This window comes from Trichoplusia ni, chromosome 16 (genome assembly GCF_003590095.1).
Source record: "Trichoplusia ni isolate ovarian cell line Hi5 chromosome 16, tn1, whole genome shotgun sequence".
In the NCBI taxonomy this organism is placed as follows: Eukaryota; Metazoa; Arthropoda; class Insecta; order Lepidoptera; family Noctuidae; genus Trichoplusia; species Trichoplusia ni.
In genome coordinates, this window is record NC_039493.1 from 8,283,118 (window position 1) to 8,300,588 (window position 17,471).

The 17,471-nt window shown below is 36.3% G+C and overlaps 5 protein-coding genes across 5 annotated transcripts in view; 1 reads left to right on the top strand and 4 right to left on the bottom strand.

Moving 5' to 3' along the window:
* LOC113501932 (solute carrier family 12 member 6) overlaps window positions 1-17,471 on the top strand; it is a 390,722-nt gene that overhangs the window by 301,909 nt on the left and 71,342 nt on the right. The gene's annotated exons all lie outside the window — the stretch shown is intronic.
* LOC113501951 (trypsin CFT-1-like) lies at window positions 633-3,015 on the bottom strand. The gene is made up of 4 exons (XM_026883284.1): window positions 2,910-3,015; window positions 1,692-1,860; window positions 1,312-1,567; window positions 633-979 (listed from the first exon to the last, which is right to left on the bottom strand). Exons 1-4 carry the CDS (start codon window positions 2,953-2,955, stop codon window positions 683-685), a joined length of 768 nt encoding a protein of 255 aa, XP_026739085.1. The 5' UTR covers window positions 2,956-3,015; the 3' UTR covers window positions 633-682.
* On the bottom strand, window positions 6,574-7,380 carry LOC113501971. The gene is made up of 2 exons (XM_026883304.1): window positions 7,018-7,380; window positions 6,574-6,897 (listed from the first exon to the last, which is right to left on the bottom strand). The coding sequence occupies exons 1-2, from the start codon at window positions 7,122-7,124 to the stop codon at window positions 6,654-6,656; spliced, it is 351 nt and encodes a 116-aa protein (XP_026739105.1). The 5' UTR covers window positions 7,125-7,380; the 3' UTR covers window positions 6,574-6,653.
* LOC113501949 (trypsin, alkaline B-like) lies at window positions 7,721-9,267 on the bottom strand. Its single transcript, XM_026883281.1, has 4 exons — window positions 9,200-9,267; window positions 8,946-9,114; window positions 8,450-8,705; window positions 7,721-8,225 (listed from the first exon to the last, which is right to left on the bottom strand). The coding sequence occupies exons 1-4, from the start codon at window positions 9,249-9,251 to the stop codon at window positions 7,932-7,934; spliced, it is 771 nt and encodes a 256-aa protein (XP_026739082.1). The 5' UTR covers window positions 9,252-9,267; the 3' UTR covers window positions 7,721-7,931.
* LOC113501954 (trypsin, alkaline C-like) lies at window positions 13,126-14,804 on the bottom strand. Its single transcript, XM_026883286.1, has 4 exons — window positions 14,699-14,804; window positions 13,987-14,155; window positions 13,580-13,835; window positions 13,126-13,478 (listed from the first exon to the last, which is right to left on the bottom strand). The coding sequence occupies exons 1-4, from the start codon at window positions 14,742-14,744 to the stop codon at window positions 13,182-13,184; spliced, it is 768 nt and encodes a 255-aa protein (XP_026739087.1). The 5' UTR covers window positions 14,745-14,804; the 3' UTR covers window positions 13,126-13,181.

Genomic DNA, 17,471 nt, shown 5'->3' on the forward strand with positions numbered 1-17,471 from the left:
AAGTTCGGGTAACTGGTTATAGTACCCAAAGTGTAAACGGAGCCTCCATTATTGTAGCCTATGTGTTATTCTGATGTATAAGCTATTTTGTGGTAAAATTTCATTCAAATCCATTCAGTAGTTTTTACTTGAAAGAGTAACAAACATCCATACATCCATACTTACAAACTTTCGCCTTTATAATAGTAGTAGGATAATAATATAATTGTTTACTTACTAGACGCAGTGAGCAGCTGTTAAAATAGACCTAGTAGTCAAAACAGAGCCTACACACGCTTGTTTATAGTTGGTAGCACTGGGCGAGTACAGTAGGGACGCTATGCTTGGGTATTGGCTAAATACTGCCACTGATCCTCCTACGATGGCAGAGCGTTGTTTATTACTGGATGTAACAAAACGTCTTTTTAATACCTAATTAATTTAAGTTTGTCTGATGAAGTTTTTCTACTGACGCAATATCAACTAATCACAAAAACCAAGATTAATAGGTACTGTAATGATTAAGATAAGAGGTTTAGCAATGATTGTTACTTCCATGAAATTTCAGAAAAAAAAATGCAGGAAATGAAGGCCAACGATTAAAAACAAAAGTTTCCTCATGAATATATTTTTATTTTACAAAAGTAAATAAATAGTAAATCAAAACTGTTATATTGTTTTTAATAAGTTAAGTTGTGATAGCTTAAGAGTTGTTCTGGATCCAAGAAGCATAGCGAGATACACGAGCGTTAACACCGGGGAAACGAGCGAGAGCGCAGGATTCACCCCAGGAGCAAACACCAACAACGACACGGTTGTGGAAGAGAGGACCACCGGAGTCTCCCTGGCACTGGTCGCGTCCGCCGACATCGAGCCAGCCGGAACACAACATGTTAGCGGTGATGGACCTGCCAATACTCTGGTAGCGCTGGTTGCAAGTGTTCTGGTTCACAGTCCAGATCTGCACGTGACGAAGCTGCTCAGAGCTTGATCCACCCACCTGTTAAATACAAAACATTTTAAACGTTGTTAGTATCCATCAATAAAGTACGGTATTTTGATAATAACTATGGTGAGAATGATTCATTATTAAATGATGTAATGGTCACGATTAAGGACTCCGGTTGGGTCCGAAACTACTCGGGCTACCCCGATAAATACGCGTGAGTAAACCGGTACATCATTTAATAATAAAGTACGGTATTTAATAAACTATTGATTGGACAGAGCCTTTGCTGGTGTTATGCTTATTACGTCGGTGAAATATAAAAAAAAAGTAGTGATTTATCTATGTACAGTTTGTTATTTTAAGTAAATCAAAAAATTACTTACGGAAGTTCTTCCCCATCCGGTAGCCCAGACGACCTGATTGTCACCAAGGTTGTAGTTGGAGCCGGCGATGGAAGCAGCGCGCACGTTGTTGTTGAAGGAGAATGTGCCGGAAATGCGAATGATGGCAACGTCATTGTCGTAGGTCCTTGAGTTGTAGCTGGGGTGGTTGATGATTTGCTGGGAGTTGTGAACAACACCGCCACCGTTGGCGTTTGTGGAGCCGACACGAACTCTCCATCTGCTTACTGGGTCACCACTGTAGCATAAAAAGTTAGTTAAGAGTTATTTTTCCGTTAACGGTGGAATATACCTATATATCATGACGAACGGGCAATAAATATCGAATTTGCACAAAAACAACAACTTCATTACAAACTTACATGGTGCAGTGAGCAGCAGTAAGGACGGCTCGGTTGTTAATGATGGTGCCTCCGCAGGACTGTCTGTGGCCAGAGTTGGTCCAAGAGAAGAGGAGTGAGGCCATCATAGGGTACTGGCCAATGTTGGTGACAGATCCCCCAATAATCCTTTGGGATTCTTTGGGGGCGGCTGAAATTAAGAATAAAGGATGGGATTGTACATTTTTTTTATCAACATAATATTTTTTAAGATACAAATGCAATAATTTTAAATCCTTACAGGGCTTAACCTGAACCTTACTCAACCAACTAAGCTACCCGAGAATCTATATCTTTTCAGTATCGTGTCACATCATGTGGTGGTATTACCTATAATCTAGGTAATAGTAATACCACCACAGCATTAATTCCTTATTTTCTGAATATTACGTAATAGTCTATTTATTTTCCTGTTATGGATGAGTGGAAAAAGTGACAAAACTATTAGTTGTTTACTCGTCGTCTGAAAAATGCTCTCTTATATTGACTAATATGGAAATAAATAAGCAATTGTTTTAATTGAGCATTGGTTAATGTAACCCATTGGTCGCCATACACAGTGCGCGACGTGTTGCAGGTTCATACCTCGCTAAGGACAAGTGTTTGTGTAATCCACGAATACTTGTTCTGGGTCTGTGTGTCTTAGTGCATGTAACTTAAATGTGAACCCCAATCCAAACGATTTAAACGCGATTAAAAAAACCATTATTGTGACGTCCTGTTACGGACGAAGGGATATACTAATTATTTTAAGTTATAGACGGTTTCTACATTAATCATTTACTGTTTGTTCTTCTACCAACAGAACAAACAAACACTACCATCACAGTAAAATCCCAGAATAAGAAATGTGTCTATAGCGGGGTTCGGGGCTATAGATGGAGCGGCAGCATATTGAGCCCAGTGACCCCGATACCCATTAGTATCTGGACTGTCATACCTTTTGCGAAACCGTATTTCTCTCGAAACCAGGGATTGCAAGCATTAGTGGATCTAATATAGCGTTCTTTCCCAGGTTTCGTATATGAAACACCACTCATATATAGTGAACACTGTCAACTTGAATGGGCAAATCTCGTGACCCCAAGATGTCATCCCAACGAGCTTAATCGACATTAGACCATGCCAAATAGCCTTTTCAGTGACTTAATACATATTTTAAAAATGTCAATTTTATTGTAATTATTAAAAAGTACATACCTGCCACAGCCGCTAGGCAAAGAGCCAACAGTGCAATCACACGCATTTTCAGTCACCTTACTTCTCACTGACAAGTGTAATGACTATTAGTTAAGGATGTCTTTTTATACTCAGTATTATCAATCAATTCATAAATAGATAATTATTTTGTGATGGTAATGGTAAATCCATCAATCAAAAGATTATCGTTATCTCTTATTTACAAAATGCAATGTCCAAATATTTATAATTCTTTTCCATGAAACAATTTTTTTTTCAGTACTGCAATTACCTACCACATTGGAAAAATCATAAATATATAAATTACTTTATTTCATCCCACGGAAGTCACAATTTGCAGTATTCTGAATTACGTTTTACAAGAAAGTGCATCACAAAGGAGATTTAACCTAGCAGAAACATAAAACCTTGTTTATTTGTTTGAACGCACTAATCTCAATAACTGTTGGACTGATTTCCATATTTATTTTATTATTAGAAAGCCCGTTTATTGAAGAAGGCCATTGCTACACACCATCAGGCTATCATCAATAGGAACAGAGCAGCAATAATAATTGTTATAAGACTGGGAGACATCCTGTTGTCTAACTTCAAGGCGTACAAAGTCGACTTACTACAACGCTTATAGAATATTTTATTTAAAAAAAAATCTTTTTCTCGATGTTTTTCTTTCAATCTGTCAAACGATATTAAAATAATTTTACAAAGTTACTCTTTATATCGTTTGAACCTTCAGATTTAATGCATAGTACAGTTTTCACATAACCCCACAGCAAAATAAATAATGATTGTTATGTATACCCACTTGAAGTCTATTTACACTAAATATTCTTTCGAGTATTTTTTATTACACTTTTAAAACTTTTATCCTTGAACTATTAATATAATGTTAAATCTGTCCAGTACATCTAAGACAGATATTAAAGTACATTTTTAATAAGTGTCCTGTTCCGAGGTAGCGTTAAGTTTTTTGTAATCTTCGTTTACTGTCTACTGAAGAAGACTTCAATCAGACTTTCTTCATATAATTGCTTCGTGCTTGCATTTTTAAAATTAAGCTTTGTAAAGACTACAACGCACAAAATTAGAAGCATGCGACAAAATTTCTTATTAGATATCCTTTTTTAATTTCTTATCTTGAGGTGGAACTAATCTTTTGATCTAGTCCATTCATAATTGTGAAAAATCCAGATAAGATATTAATTGATGACAACGATTTATCAACTGTCAAAATGGACAGTAAGGCTTCACAAAACAGACAATGAAGACGTTTTAACATTAGGAGATCAAATGTAAATCAATTCAACAAGGATGTTATATTCTATTCTCTTAACTTTCACACACAGTTCATTTAATTGTGAAAATGCTGGCTAAGTGAGAGTACTGAGGGATTTGCGAGATGTTGTAAGGGACACATTATCACATGTGAGTCATCGTCGGCCTAGCCTTTCCCAACTATGTTGAGGTCGGCTACCAGTCTAACCGGTTTCAGCTAAGTACCAGTGTTTTACCAGGAGCGACTGCCTATCTCTCCTCCTCAACCCAGTTACCTAGGCAACACGATACTCCTCCGTCAAAGATGTAGGAATAACAGCCGGGACCCACAATTTAACGTGCCTTCCGAAACACGGAGGAACTTGTGATCGATTCACTTATGCGTTTATAGCTTAGCCACGAGCTCCTCATATCTGAGTGTTAGAAGAAAATAACCATTATTCGAAGTCGTACTAGCGTGATTCGAATTGAAACGAATTCATAAATTTTACCAGTTCTCAAATTTGTGTAAATTAATCTCAGAAGCATCTAAATTGCACGCGAAAGTGGACGAATCAGCATTTTGACAAAAAATTAAACCGACATTTGAAAACCGAAGAATCTTCAGAAAATAGGTGCAATTTGAAACCTTTATTGTTGGAGTATATAAAATCGAAAAGAGAAGAGAGTGCCTTGAGGGACTCCTGCATTGGGGTGACGGAAATTGGGAATAAGTGTTCTGTTTCGGACCTACAATTTATATCATTCCTAAAAATAATATTTATTCTTCACAGTGGTAGTAGTCTAATTTATACTGAGTAAAATGAGAAATGTGTTTGTCAAACACCAATCAAATAATTCCATATTTTTTCAACCACTCCATAGATTAAATTTGTAACACGACTGATTTTCATAGAATTATGTCAGTGTGTAAGCCTATGGCCTTTTTTATAAAAAAAAAAATCGAGTTTAACACAATTTCACATTTTTGCTTGAACGACTGGTAAAGCGCTGCGTCATAATGAAAGTTCTGTTTTAAAAATGATTTCGCTTACGTCAGTAAATTAAAGATAACCACAATAAATCTATAGATATGTATATAAAATTGGGGTGTCTATTAGTAATTTTGAAATAACTGTTTTTAACTACATACCTACATATTATATACGGTACCAAAATAATACAAAACCAAATACAAAAATAACACTTAAAATTTTTGACAGTGTCTGTCGATCGGCTTATTCTGGCTAATCTCTGAAACACAAAAAAAAAATGTTATCGGTATAGTCTCTTGGCACGCAGCATCCTTAAAAAAATAACCCTTAAAAGTAGCTGACGTTGTTCCTAAAGGGCACGTTAAATTTTAATACATTCTAACCTTTTTTTATGAACCTATTAAAATGCAAGCAAAAGTATAACGTTTAATATTTTTTTTACATTGTTTCTCCTACCATTAATCACACCGTACAGTTCCTAACACCAATATGAAATTCTCGTTTCACCTCTCAAACCTGCCATCTCCTCCAAAACTGCTCGCCCGATTCACATGTGTGCATATTGGGTAGGTCTGAGAATATGATGATATCTATTTTTTTTCATACCGCTATTTCCCTAAAACTTGTTTGTATGGCAAAACAACGTTTGCTTGGATAGTTAGTAATATATAAAGAACTTGATTCTTAAACGTCTTAAACGCTGTTTGGTTTACATGATACTAGCTCCGGTGCTACTGCCAATAAATTTATTTATGGGAATGACAAAAAATGAGAGACAAATTTGCAATACTTTATTTAAAAATTAGGCTTGCCAAATTTTTCTGGATGTTCCGTAAACATGGCTCTAATATTCTTGAAAGTCAGTCCTCTGAGGGTTAAGTTACCACAGAATGTGATTTCCTATCTCAATCAACCTTATATGAGCCCATGGCTTGCTATCCATATTATTCTATTCTTAAAAAAAGCTTCCTCGCTAAATGAATTTTGTCATTTTGCCTAAATTGACGTTCTTTGTGCGCTACACTAAAATTTTGCGTTTTTAATTATATAAAAAAAACATTGTGTTTACAAATGGAAATGAAAAAAAAAAGTGTTAGTAAAATTATGAGTTGTTCTGGATCCAAGAGGTATAGCGAGACTCACGAGCGTTAACACCGGGGAAACGAGCGAGAGCGCATTCTTCACCCCGGGAGCAAACACCGACAACGACACGGTTGTGGAGGAGAGGACCGCCGGAGTCTCCCTGGCACTGGTCGCGACCACCATCGTCGACCCAGCCGGAGCACGACATGTTGGCGGTGATGGATTTGCTAATACTTTGGTAGCGTTGGTTGCAAGTGTTCTGGCTCAAAGTCCAGACCTGCACGTAACGAAGTTGCTCAGAGCCTGATGAGTAATAATACAATTCTTCCATTAGTTTCCTAAGTGACGATTAAAGAAAACGGTACGACTTTGGTCTTAAATTATGATTACTAATTTTCATAAAAAAACAGCTTTACAGAAGTTCTCCCCCATCCGGTAGCCCAAACGACTTGGTTGTCTCCAAGGTTGTAGTTGGAGCCGGCGATAGAAGCAGCGCGTACGTTGTTGTTGTAGGAGAATGTTCCAGAGATGCGAATGATGGCGATGTCATTGTCCACAGTCCTCGAGTTGTAGATCGGGTGGTTGATAATTTGTTGAGAGTTATGAACAACTCCACCACTGTTAGCGTTTCCATCCCTCTGCTTACTGGGTCACCACTGTAGTATATAACGTTTATTAAGACTATTTTTACCGTTGCCGTTCAGAATCGAAACATGCATTAAACAGCGGTTCATCAGCCTTCCCAAGCTTAAAAAACGAATTTAATAAAAACTCACATGGTGCAGTGAGCGGCAGTAAGGACGGCTCGGTTGTTAAGGATGGAGCCCCCGCAGGACTGCCTGTGACCAGAGTTGGTAGAAGAGAACAGAAGTGCGGCCATCATGGGGTACTATCTAATGTCGGTGACAGACCCTCCAATAATCCTTTGGGATTCTTTGGGAGCGGCTGAAAGTGTAGTACAAAACGTATAGGATAACTGAAGACTCACTTTGCTTACATCCTTTTTAGGTTGGAATACCTGGTGTAGGTCAATTTTTGTTAAGGACTCCTTTTGTTGATTTCACGTACATGATAAAGGCAACAATTATTTAGAATAATTTGGTAAAAATGATAACACATGTTTAGTACATTAAAACAATTTTATTATACACCACGATTTTTAGTCGTCTTACAAAAGCAGCCTAGTTCATGTATCCAATGACTAGAACACGTTCATGATAAAAAAATAGGTATTTATGAGACTTGAATAAATTTAAAATGCTATTTTTATTCAATATTATGATGCAATTCGTAGTTTTTTTAGAAACACAGCTCTGTTGCGAGCGCGGTCCGAGCCTTGTAACAATGGTAAGGGGCGCGGGCAGCGGCGTTTTTATCATTTTTAAGAGTATATTTCAGATTTCTCTTGTTTAATTTTTCTTCGTACTTATTATTTTAGTTGATAATAAAAAAATAATAATCGCGCCTAGGGGTATTTTACGTCGGATACATGAACTGGGCTGATTTTGTAAGACGACTAAAAAATCACCGTGTATACCACATAAATATATATTTCGTTGCAGTTTTAAAAATTAGCATAATAACCACGATTTACTCACGCTCACGCATATTTATCGGGTTACCCGATAAATACGTATAATGTTTATAAATATTAAAGTACAAAATACGACTGCTCAAGATTTTCCAAAGTTTATGCGTTTGTTTGTATCCAACTTGTATAGCGAGAAATACGAGTGTTAACCCCAGGATACATGGAGTTGACACAGCCGTAGCCCCACGAGCTGAGCCCTACTAAAACGCCGTTGTGGTACAGCGGGCCACCTTCGTCTCCCTGGCAGTAGCCGCTAACACCGTATGGCCAACCAGAGCACAACATGTTGCCGGTGACATTATTTCCTACGGCAGCGTAGCGGGCAGCACAATTACTTTGGTTGATAATCCACATCTGCACATGTCGAAGCTGCTCAGACGGAGAGGATCCAACCTGAAAAAAAAGAAATTGTACCTGAACACTAAAGTCTTCGAAAATAAAACACGATATCGCTTTTTTTGCATAGTAAATCGTGCTAATACTGAAAATTTCAAGTAGAAAATAATTATTTTTTCATTTCAATTCGAAGTGTTTTCAAAAATGGTTAAAATCTTGGTTGAAAAGTAGATACTTTAAATAGAGATTGATACTTATAAATGTACTATGATAGTACTTACGGAAGCTCTTCCCCATCCAACAGACCAGACAACCTGATTATCGGCAAGTTGATAGTTACTACCAGCAATGGACGCGGGCCGGATGACGTTATTGAAGGCAATAAGACCATTGGTACGCAAAATCGCTATATCATTGTCCAGAGAGCGGAGGCTGAAGTTCGGGTAACTGGTTATAGTACCCAAAGTGTAAACGGAGCCGCCACTATTGGCCCAGTTGGAGCCAACTCTAACACGCCATTTATAAGCCGCATCAGCGCTAAGAAACAAAAAACAAATAGATGTCACTTAAGCTCCAGAAAAAATAATACAATTAATGTCCTTAAAAGGTTGAACTAAGCACTTTTTTAGCATGCCTTAATATTTCGTAGTTTATGATCGAGAATTTTGATCGGGTACTATCCCGCAGTATTAAAATATTCCAATTAAAAAACTCAATCATAAAATTACCAAGAAGCGCAGTTTCCTAAATATCAAATTAATATAATTGTTTACGTACTACACGCAGTGAGCAGCTGTTAAAATAGACCTGGTAGTCAAAACAGAGCCTACACACGCTTGTTTATAGTTGGTGGCACTGGGTGAGTACAGTAGGGACGCGATGCTTGGATATTGGCTAAATACTGCCACTGATCCTCCTACGATGGCAGATCGTTCTTTATTGCTGGCTGTAACAAAACGTCTTTTTAGTTACCTACTATTAAAAAAAAAACATTATACAGACTTATAAAAAAAAATTATGTAATGGCTTACCTGCATCAGCCAACAAAAGGCCGAAGCCCAGGAAAATTATGAGTACACGCATTGTCTCTCTTCAACTCCCAATGCTTACACTTCTAGATCACTTGAACTATTTATACAGAGTGTACTGATTCATAGCCTAACCACTTTAATTGTATCTATGATGGCTGATAACTTCAACTGCAGTTCCATTTGATCACGTGTTTAAATTATTTTATTGACGTTCTTAAAGTGACAACAAGGTGAACATCGCATATTTTGATATTCATTTTTTTTTCTCTACAGTTATTTGATTGTTGGTAGGTAAACGTACAAAATGCTTCCTGATTGGAACGCGAACTTAAATGTATCAGGTTCAGGTCTGACAGCGCAAACACATTTTTTTTTGTTAAGCATGCTTTACTTGTCTATCAAAGATTTTGAAATTTTCATTCAACAAAAAACATGAATACAAGTTATTCTGAACACTTCAGCTTTGCACTTACTTATTTATTTATTTATTAAACAGGTACATGATAAAAAACATTAAATCTGATGCAATGTCCAACAAAACTATCGACATAGTTTGTATGTTGGATCTCGTTAAACATTTCTTATATTAAGATATAAGAACTTATAAGTTCTTATATCATTTGTAAAATTCCAAACGCGATTGATTTCTGAAAACCATGTTTCTTAAAATATACGTAAACACTTCAAGACCTACCACCTTACTCGGAACCATGACTCATGCGATTACTAAATTTAAATTTATATCAGTTATATGTAAACAAAATATTTTCCTTACACTTATTGTTATTGTTGCAGGTACTTGCATTGATTTCCTGATAAAGGCAGATATTTCAAATTCACATTTAGGTATGTAAGTACGTTTTTTATTAATTATTACGTTGTGAGACTATATCCAACTCAATTTTTACTAAATTGGAGATTGTCTCTCTTTATATTTTTTTACGTTTTAATTCTAATTACGACTAGTCAAGAAGTACATTAGGTATGCGCAACTATATCCATTTTATGCTAGAAAGCAATGCCCGTTATTCTACTTAGAGCGATGTATGATCGATAAAAATGTACCCAATAAAAAAACTGCTATGGCTTCCCAAGCAAATCCTTTTCTATAAAAAGTTTTTTTAAGAGCTTGCTCTGTGTTTTAAGAATAGAAATAGTTGTCGATTTTAATGAAATGAGCCAGAACCCGGTAGTGATGTTTTATTACAGGCCACACGGCCAACTGCCATCCCCAGCATCGGATCGGATCCATATCAGCAAAATAGTTCATACTGTATCACATTTTGTTTTTAAAACGGCTCTTTTACTCTTGTGGTATTCAATCGAAAACCTTAAACAAGAAACCCAGACTCAGGACAATCATTCGTCGATGACAGTAATCTCTGTCCTACGGCGCTATCGAACCCGCAACACGTTCGCAGTGCTTCTCGCACAGTGGTACTAAATTTCAGGTAATTCGGAAACTGTGAAGTGCTATCATTAAACTATAAAACATTTTGAAATCAAATTACGAATCAATCGGAAGCAGATAAAAAGCTTAACGTCAGGCCTACTTTATATTATACTTTATATTGTATTATCAATTATTACGATACGACCTACAAAAATAAAACTAGTTTTTAAAAGCATTGGTAAAAACTCTTTAGTGTCCGAAACTTGTGTTTTTTACTATTTTTTTGTGCCATAGCTTAAATGCAATCTTTTTTACATCAAACTAATACCTACTGAGATGACGTGGAAGCATTTCAAAGTGACACTAAGTTTTTTTTAAAACAACAACAAGATAAATAAATCTTTCAATCTTTGAAACACTAGTTCACATAAATACTTAGACCTTTGTTTAGTCCTAGCTACCGCATTAGGTTAAGTAACCTGTAATGGTAGATTAGTGGGATAATTAAATAAATAAATAAAAAAATAAACAATAAAAGTCCATAGTTTGTCAGACAATATATACAAACTACTAACTTTTAAAGTAACATGGCATGTTCGTATTTTATTCAGCTAAGGGGATTTTTGATAAAGCTTCAAAGGATTGTCGTTTCGGACGTGTTGCACTGTCCGTTGTTGCAAGCAGTCAGTTTAAAAGTAAGTGCACATTTGCGTTAATATATAAAAACTGCCCAAGTGCGAGTCTTAACTAACTGTAATTTCTTACTGCGTTTTTTTTTGAACAGAATACAAAGAGAAATGAAGCTCGATAGCTTAAGCTCAAAAACGACTTTGACAGAGGGACAGACAACGAGAGAGTGAAAGTGATCATATTAGGATTCCGTTGATGATTGATGATCTCATTGAGTCTCAGGGACATAGTATACTATAAAGTATACTATCACAAAAAATTACGTTTCAATAACAATTATCTACCTAAACTAGCAATCACCTTTTTAACATTTATCTATAACTATAATCAAAGATAACTTTAACCGGAAACACCGTTTTATAAGAACAGATTAATAGTTGATTAAGGAAAATAAAACAGTGCTAACTCATAAATCTTATCTTTATTTGTTTTTCTTTTTTGTTTTATGTCTTGTTGTTTCCAATTCGTGTAGTGTAGGATAATCTAAGCATCGAACAAATTAGCAAATGACTCATAAAAAGGAGCTCACGCAAAACAATACCACGATTGTAAATTTGTATGTGTACACACGTAATGTGTGTTTTTTTTTGTTTTTTTTTTTTCTAGGCCACGGTGTCCTTCCCCTGGGTATTGACCTCCCTGAATCCTTCCACTACTCCTAATGCCAGGACACCCCGAACCCGATGACATGCATCTATATCCCGGCTGCCAAGATGGCGCCGCCAAACGTCTGGATTCATTGTATCACTGTATGCGGTCACTGTCCATATGGCTGGTGTGATTTAAACTGATAGCCTTTTATCTCTTGGAAATCTGTTAATCTTTTCAACAACAATCTTTTTCCCGCTTCGATACAAACATAGATAAGTAAATAGTTGAGTATCGTATCGTATTGATGTACAAACAAAGATTAAAAGACAAAAAAAAACTTATTAACGTTAATCATAGCTTAAGCATATGCCACGTTGACAATCGTACCATAAGGATATAATTAAATAACACTAATTGCACCGGAAAATAATTTTTCACATATATATTCTCAGGTCTACCAAATAAGCACAAAAAACATAAGTCGGTCAAGCCGTTGCAGACGATAACAAACGCTGTGTCACTATATTTATTATACCTGTGCTAGGGGCACGAGAGTGTCATGCTAAAACAATCCTATCGTAGCTTAGATATTATTATTACCTAACCCTACGATTTTGCCACTCACTCATCATATATTTTTTTAAGATTTTGTCTGAAATCTTAGTATCTTTTACTGGGGTCTCCGTTTTGTGAAGAGTTTATGGGACTAATCACGTATCGTTACGTATACTTGTATGAAGTAGACGGTCTTATCTTGGGATCATTTTAAATGTTACCCTTTTTATTGTTAACCAAATTAATTGTCTGTGTAACCCTAAAGATCCCATGGGTGCTCATAGAAGTGGATGCCTCAAAACTGCTATATAAACTGCATATAACAGATTTAAAGATACCTGAATTTATGTTATTTTTATAATACTAACATTATTTGTTCTTCCAGACTTTTTATAAAAAGGCAAGTAAAAAGGTACAAAATACTAATTCCTTCCGTTTAGAATGACCTATCTGGTATTTGACAGTCTAATGCCCTTTGGCACAGTGTTGTAACACTTTATCATTTTTTTCTTAATAATACAATAATTTAAGTCAAGCTTGTCGAGAAGTGCTTTTATAGTGTGGTGTGTTGTGCATATCATGCAGCATTGTGTGTACGCAATATAAATGTTTTCCTTTTTTAAATTCCATGGACAACTATTTTGACATAAAATTCATTAACTTCCTTTGCCATAAACATATTCTACAAAAAAGTCAATTTCATCTTAAATCATATTTTTATTGGTTGTTTTAAATAACAGTTTCTTAAAACACTTAAGCATTGCTCTGAATCCAAGATGCGTATCTAGAAACGCGAGCGTTAACACCTGGGTAGAAAGCAAGAGCGCATGATTGACCCCATGAGCAGACACCAACAACGACACCGTTGTGGTAGAGAGGACCGCCGGAGTCTCCCTGGCACTGGTCGCGACCGCCTTGGTCGAGCCAGCCGGAGCACAACATGTTGTCAGTGACGGTCCTGCCAAGAGTTTGGTAGCGAGTTCTGCAAGTAGCTTGGTTAACGGTCCAGATTTGCACGTGACGGAGCTGTTCAGAGAGAGATCCACCAGGCTGGAAATAAAAATATTCGTCATTAGTGAAAACTTCATAATGTGATGAAGATTATTAGTACAGTTCCTATAAAATCAGCAATTGAAGAATAAAATACTTACAGAAGTGGTTCCCCATCCAGTAGCCCAGACGACCTGGTTGTCACCAAGGTTGTAGTTGGAGCCGGCGATGGAAGCAGAAGCGACGTTGTTGTTGAAGGAGAATGTGGAAGAAACGCGAATGATGGCAACGTCATTGTCGAGTGTCCATCCGCTGTAGTTGGGGTGGTTGATGATCTGCTGAGTGGCGTGAACTGAACCACCGCTGTTGGCGTTGGTGGAACCTACACGAACTTGCCACCTGGCAGGAGCGTCACCGCTGCAATAAAAAAGTCAATATAAATTTAAAGTCTGACATTAACTCGTTGCTTTGTAATTCGTCATACACATCATCTAAAACATCTGCAAAGTGTTGACTGATAAAGTTATATAAAAGTACCAATAAGACTTGCGGCAGAATAAGAACTTACACGGTGCAGTGGGCAGCAGTAAGGATGCTTCGGTTGTTAAGGATGGTGCCTCCGCAGGACTGCCTGTGGCCAGTTGTACCCCAAGAGAAGAGGAGGGAAGCCATAGATGGGTACTGGCCGATAGTGGTGACAGAGCCCCCCACAATCCTCTGGGGATTTTTGGGGACGGCTGGGAATATAAAAGTAAGATATAGTTTTCATGATGCATAGCACTGATACACCAAAAAATATAATTGCTACGCGGGAATTATAAATAGAGCATAATATCATACATTTATTTTTTATCATCTAAGCAAAAAGGTCAAACAAAAGTCTAATCATCGGACTTTAATAAAGATACGGAGGGCAAGTAGGAGAGACTTTCAAATAAACCCAAATTTGGTTTCAAAGAAACGATGTTGTGTGTGATGTGGGAGTAAATCAATACATTCATTAAGATATAAAAGGACCTCAAAGATGTAAATATCATGATGTATCGAATTTCTTTTTTTTACAAATAATATTAAATAACTACTGCTTTGAAAACGGTCCTAAAAGCATTTAGCCTTTCTTGTATTTTGCTACTGAACATTCTTTACAAATAAAAAATGTAGTACTACTACTACCTATTAGGTACTTGATTGTTCTTGTTGGAGTCTTATAGGAGAGTCTATGAGACTAGCACACACACGTACATTATTATTATTAACAATAAATATTGAATTACACATACCTGCCACAGCCGCTAAGCAGAGAGCCAACAGAGCAATAACACGCATTTTACTAATCACTGACAATAGTGTAGTTCTTACATTATAATTCGCTTATATATGCTCTATAATCTAATGTAAGTAGATAATAATGTAGATGATTGGATATTAAATGAATATATCTTTTACTTTTAGATAGACTTAAAGATAATTCAAATGCAAAGAGATAGCTAATCTGATAAAACGAATTAAGAAGACAGACGTCGTCTAGTATTCAATACCTAGCCCACAGTGTCCCACTGCTGGGCAAAGGCCTCCCCAAATCCTTCCACGATTCTCTGTTCTAGGCGTCATGGAACCAGTCCGCGCAATAAGCGTTAAGGTCCATCCACTGGCTCGCAAAGTGCGGTGACTTTGGCCCAGTGATCACTGCCCAAGCGGATGATGTGTTCCCGGCTCATGACCTCTAAATAATAAGTTAGTCGGAGCTAAAGCGAGTGGCCCGCTACCCGCCCTAACACAATGCAAAGAAAACACTTTGTTTACGACAGTACTTCGCCAGCGCTCGTTAGATACATTAGGTTATTACATTACCATGTACAATCGAAAACAACATAGAATATTGAAGAAAACTTGTTCGCGTTTCAATATTTTTTATTACGTAACAAACAATGTTTTGCTGGAAATGAAAAATAGGCTACACAAAGTTTGGTGCGGGCGTACAGAATTGGCCGTAGTAACAGTTAGTGGGAGGCCAATTTTACGGAGTATTCGAGACCAATAAATAATTGCAGACGTCAATAAATCTAAGTTCGGAAAAGCGGTGCAACTAAACTATTAGTTAGTGTTATCGAGAATTAGTTGGGTACGTGCGCCTTCTCTAAGTGAATCAAATTTGAGTGGGGAAGTCTCGGCCAATCGGCGGCCGGTTAAATGACTGATATTAATCAAAACTGCAGCGAATGAAGTTTCCAGTTTCACCGAATTGGATATATGTGCGATTCGTTCTCATGGTTGGTTACGAATGACGTATTAGTATGAGAGTTTAATGACTTGAGCCTTACAATTAACGTTGAATTTTCGCTTAGAATAATATTGAATAAATAAGAAACATTTTCGACAAATTTCCTTTGACATATGGCGGAGAAGTTCTAGCATGTTATGTACGTAAAAAAATACAAAAAAATAAACTGTTTAATAACAACTCTGTATTTAAGCATTAAATCTTTAAAACCGTAAAGCATATAGCTTTAATTCCAGCCACAAAACCATTTTTACCAAAAAATACAAAGCCACGAGGCAAAAGTAAAAATTGCACCGTCTAAAATAAAAACAAAAGTGAGATAATTATACAAATTCTGCGTCGTCTGCGGAAATGAAACGCTTAGCGAAAATAGTTTCTTTGAACACGGACCTGAATAAGTCGTCATAATTAATTTAGTTCATTTTAAATGCAATGGTTATCATTTTTGTGCAACTTTTCTCTCAGCCCGGTAGTTTAAATTATTTAACGTTTTATAAAAATATTAGATTTAAATTTGAATGTTTTATTTTAGGCACTCATAGTCTAAAAAGTCACAAAACGTTAATCATTAAAAGTATTAAACAATTTACCTGAATTATTAAAAAAAAACCAACACACGTCATTAATGTCGATGAGATGAAAAATATTAATAATTGAACTATCATAATCAACGAAACGACACACATAGACAAGCTGCGTATAATCAACACACGCACACATCTGCAACCGGAGGGGTTGCGTCGTGACGTCACGGGGAAACGAGACAGAATATATAAGCTTATATTAACCTGAGCGAGAGGGAATATAGGCCAAGAACCGACCTACCTTCTGCTGGTGATACAGTGGCGAGCAACCCATAGCAGCTAGGGAGCTTGTAATAAGGTCGCTCGCAAACGGTGTACAGCCTTCAAATTATGCTATTCACAATTTTTTATACAGTGATGACGTCAATTGACAACATTTGTATGAAAACTACACGCATATAACTAGGTTACCCCAATATAAAAAAGGGAAATTCCTGTGTATTTTCCAATTCAATCAATGCGGGCCTATTGAAGCTATCAATATAACAAACAAAGCCTTTGAACGCTACATGCGTTTCCCTGAAATCTAAACTCAATTTAAATATTCCATTCCATCGCTCGAAAAAAAATATTTAATTTTTTCACTTTGTCAATTTTATTCATGAAGTTTTAAAGGAAAAGCAACGCTTTTAACAAAATTGTTGTTCACATTTAAATAGCTGTGAACTTTTTATTCACAATTCTTGTCAAGACAAACACCATCTCAGTCTGCCCGTGACCATGATACCTGCAAAGGTATCGAAACGTCGCTAACTAAAATCAAAAATTGAACGGCGATAAAATCCGTAAAAGTAGTTTCATTTCAATGTCTAACATTCGCGTAAACTTAAGAAACCACTATCACAATTATAGGTTAAATCACAACCGTCTCTTTTGTAAATCCAATTACAATAGAGCCGAATGTGTTACCTCCTTTGTATTTTCATAAATGTACAAATATATTCTAACCATTTCGAATTTCCTAAAATAAACTTGACCTCTGAATATCATATAAAAAGTTTTATCAAATAAAAAGTTAAAACATTTGAGTCAAGGCTGCAAATAATATTATAACAAGGCACATAAATAAATTAATGTTGTTAATTCTTTTATGAGTTTTATAAACTGTTATGTTCGAGCTTACATTATTGGGTGAGTGTACCTCCACAAGTGTATGTTAGATCGAAGATGAATTAAAAATTCGAGTCG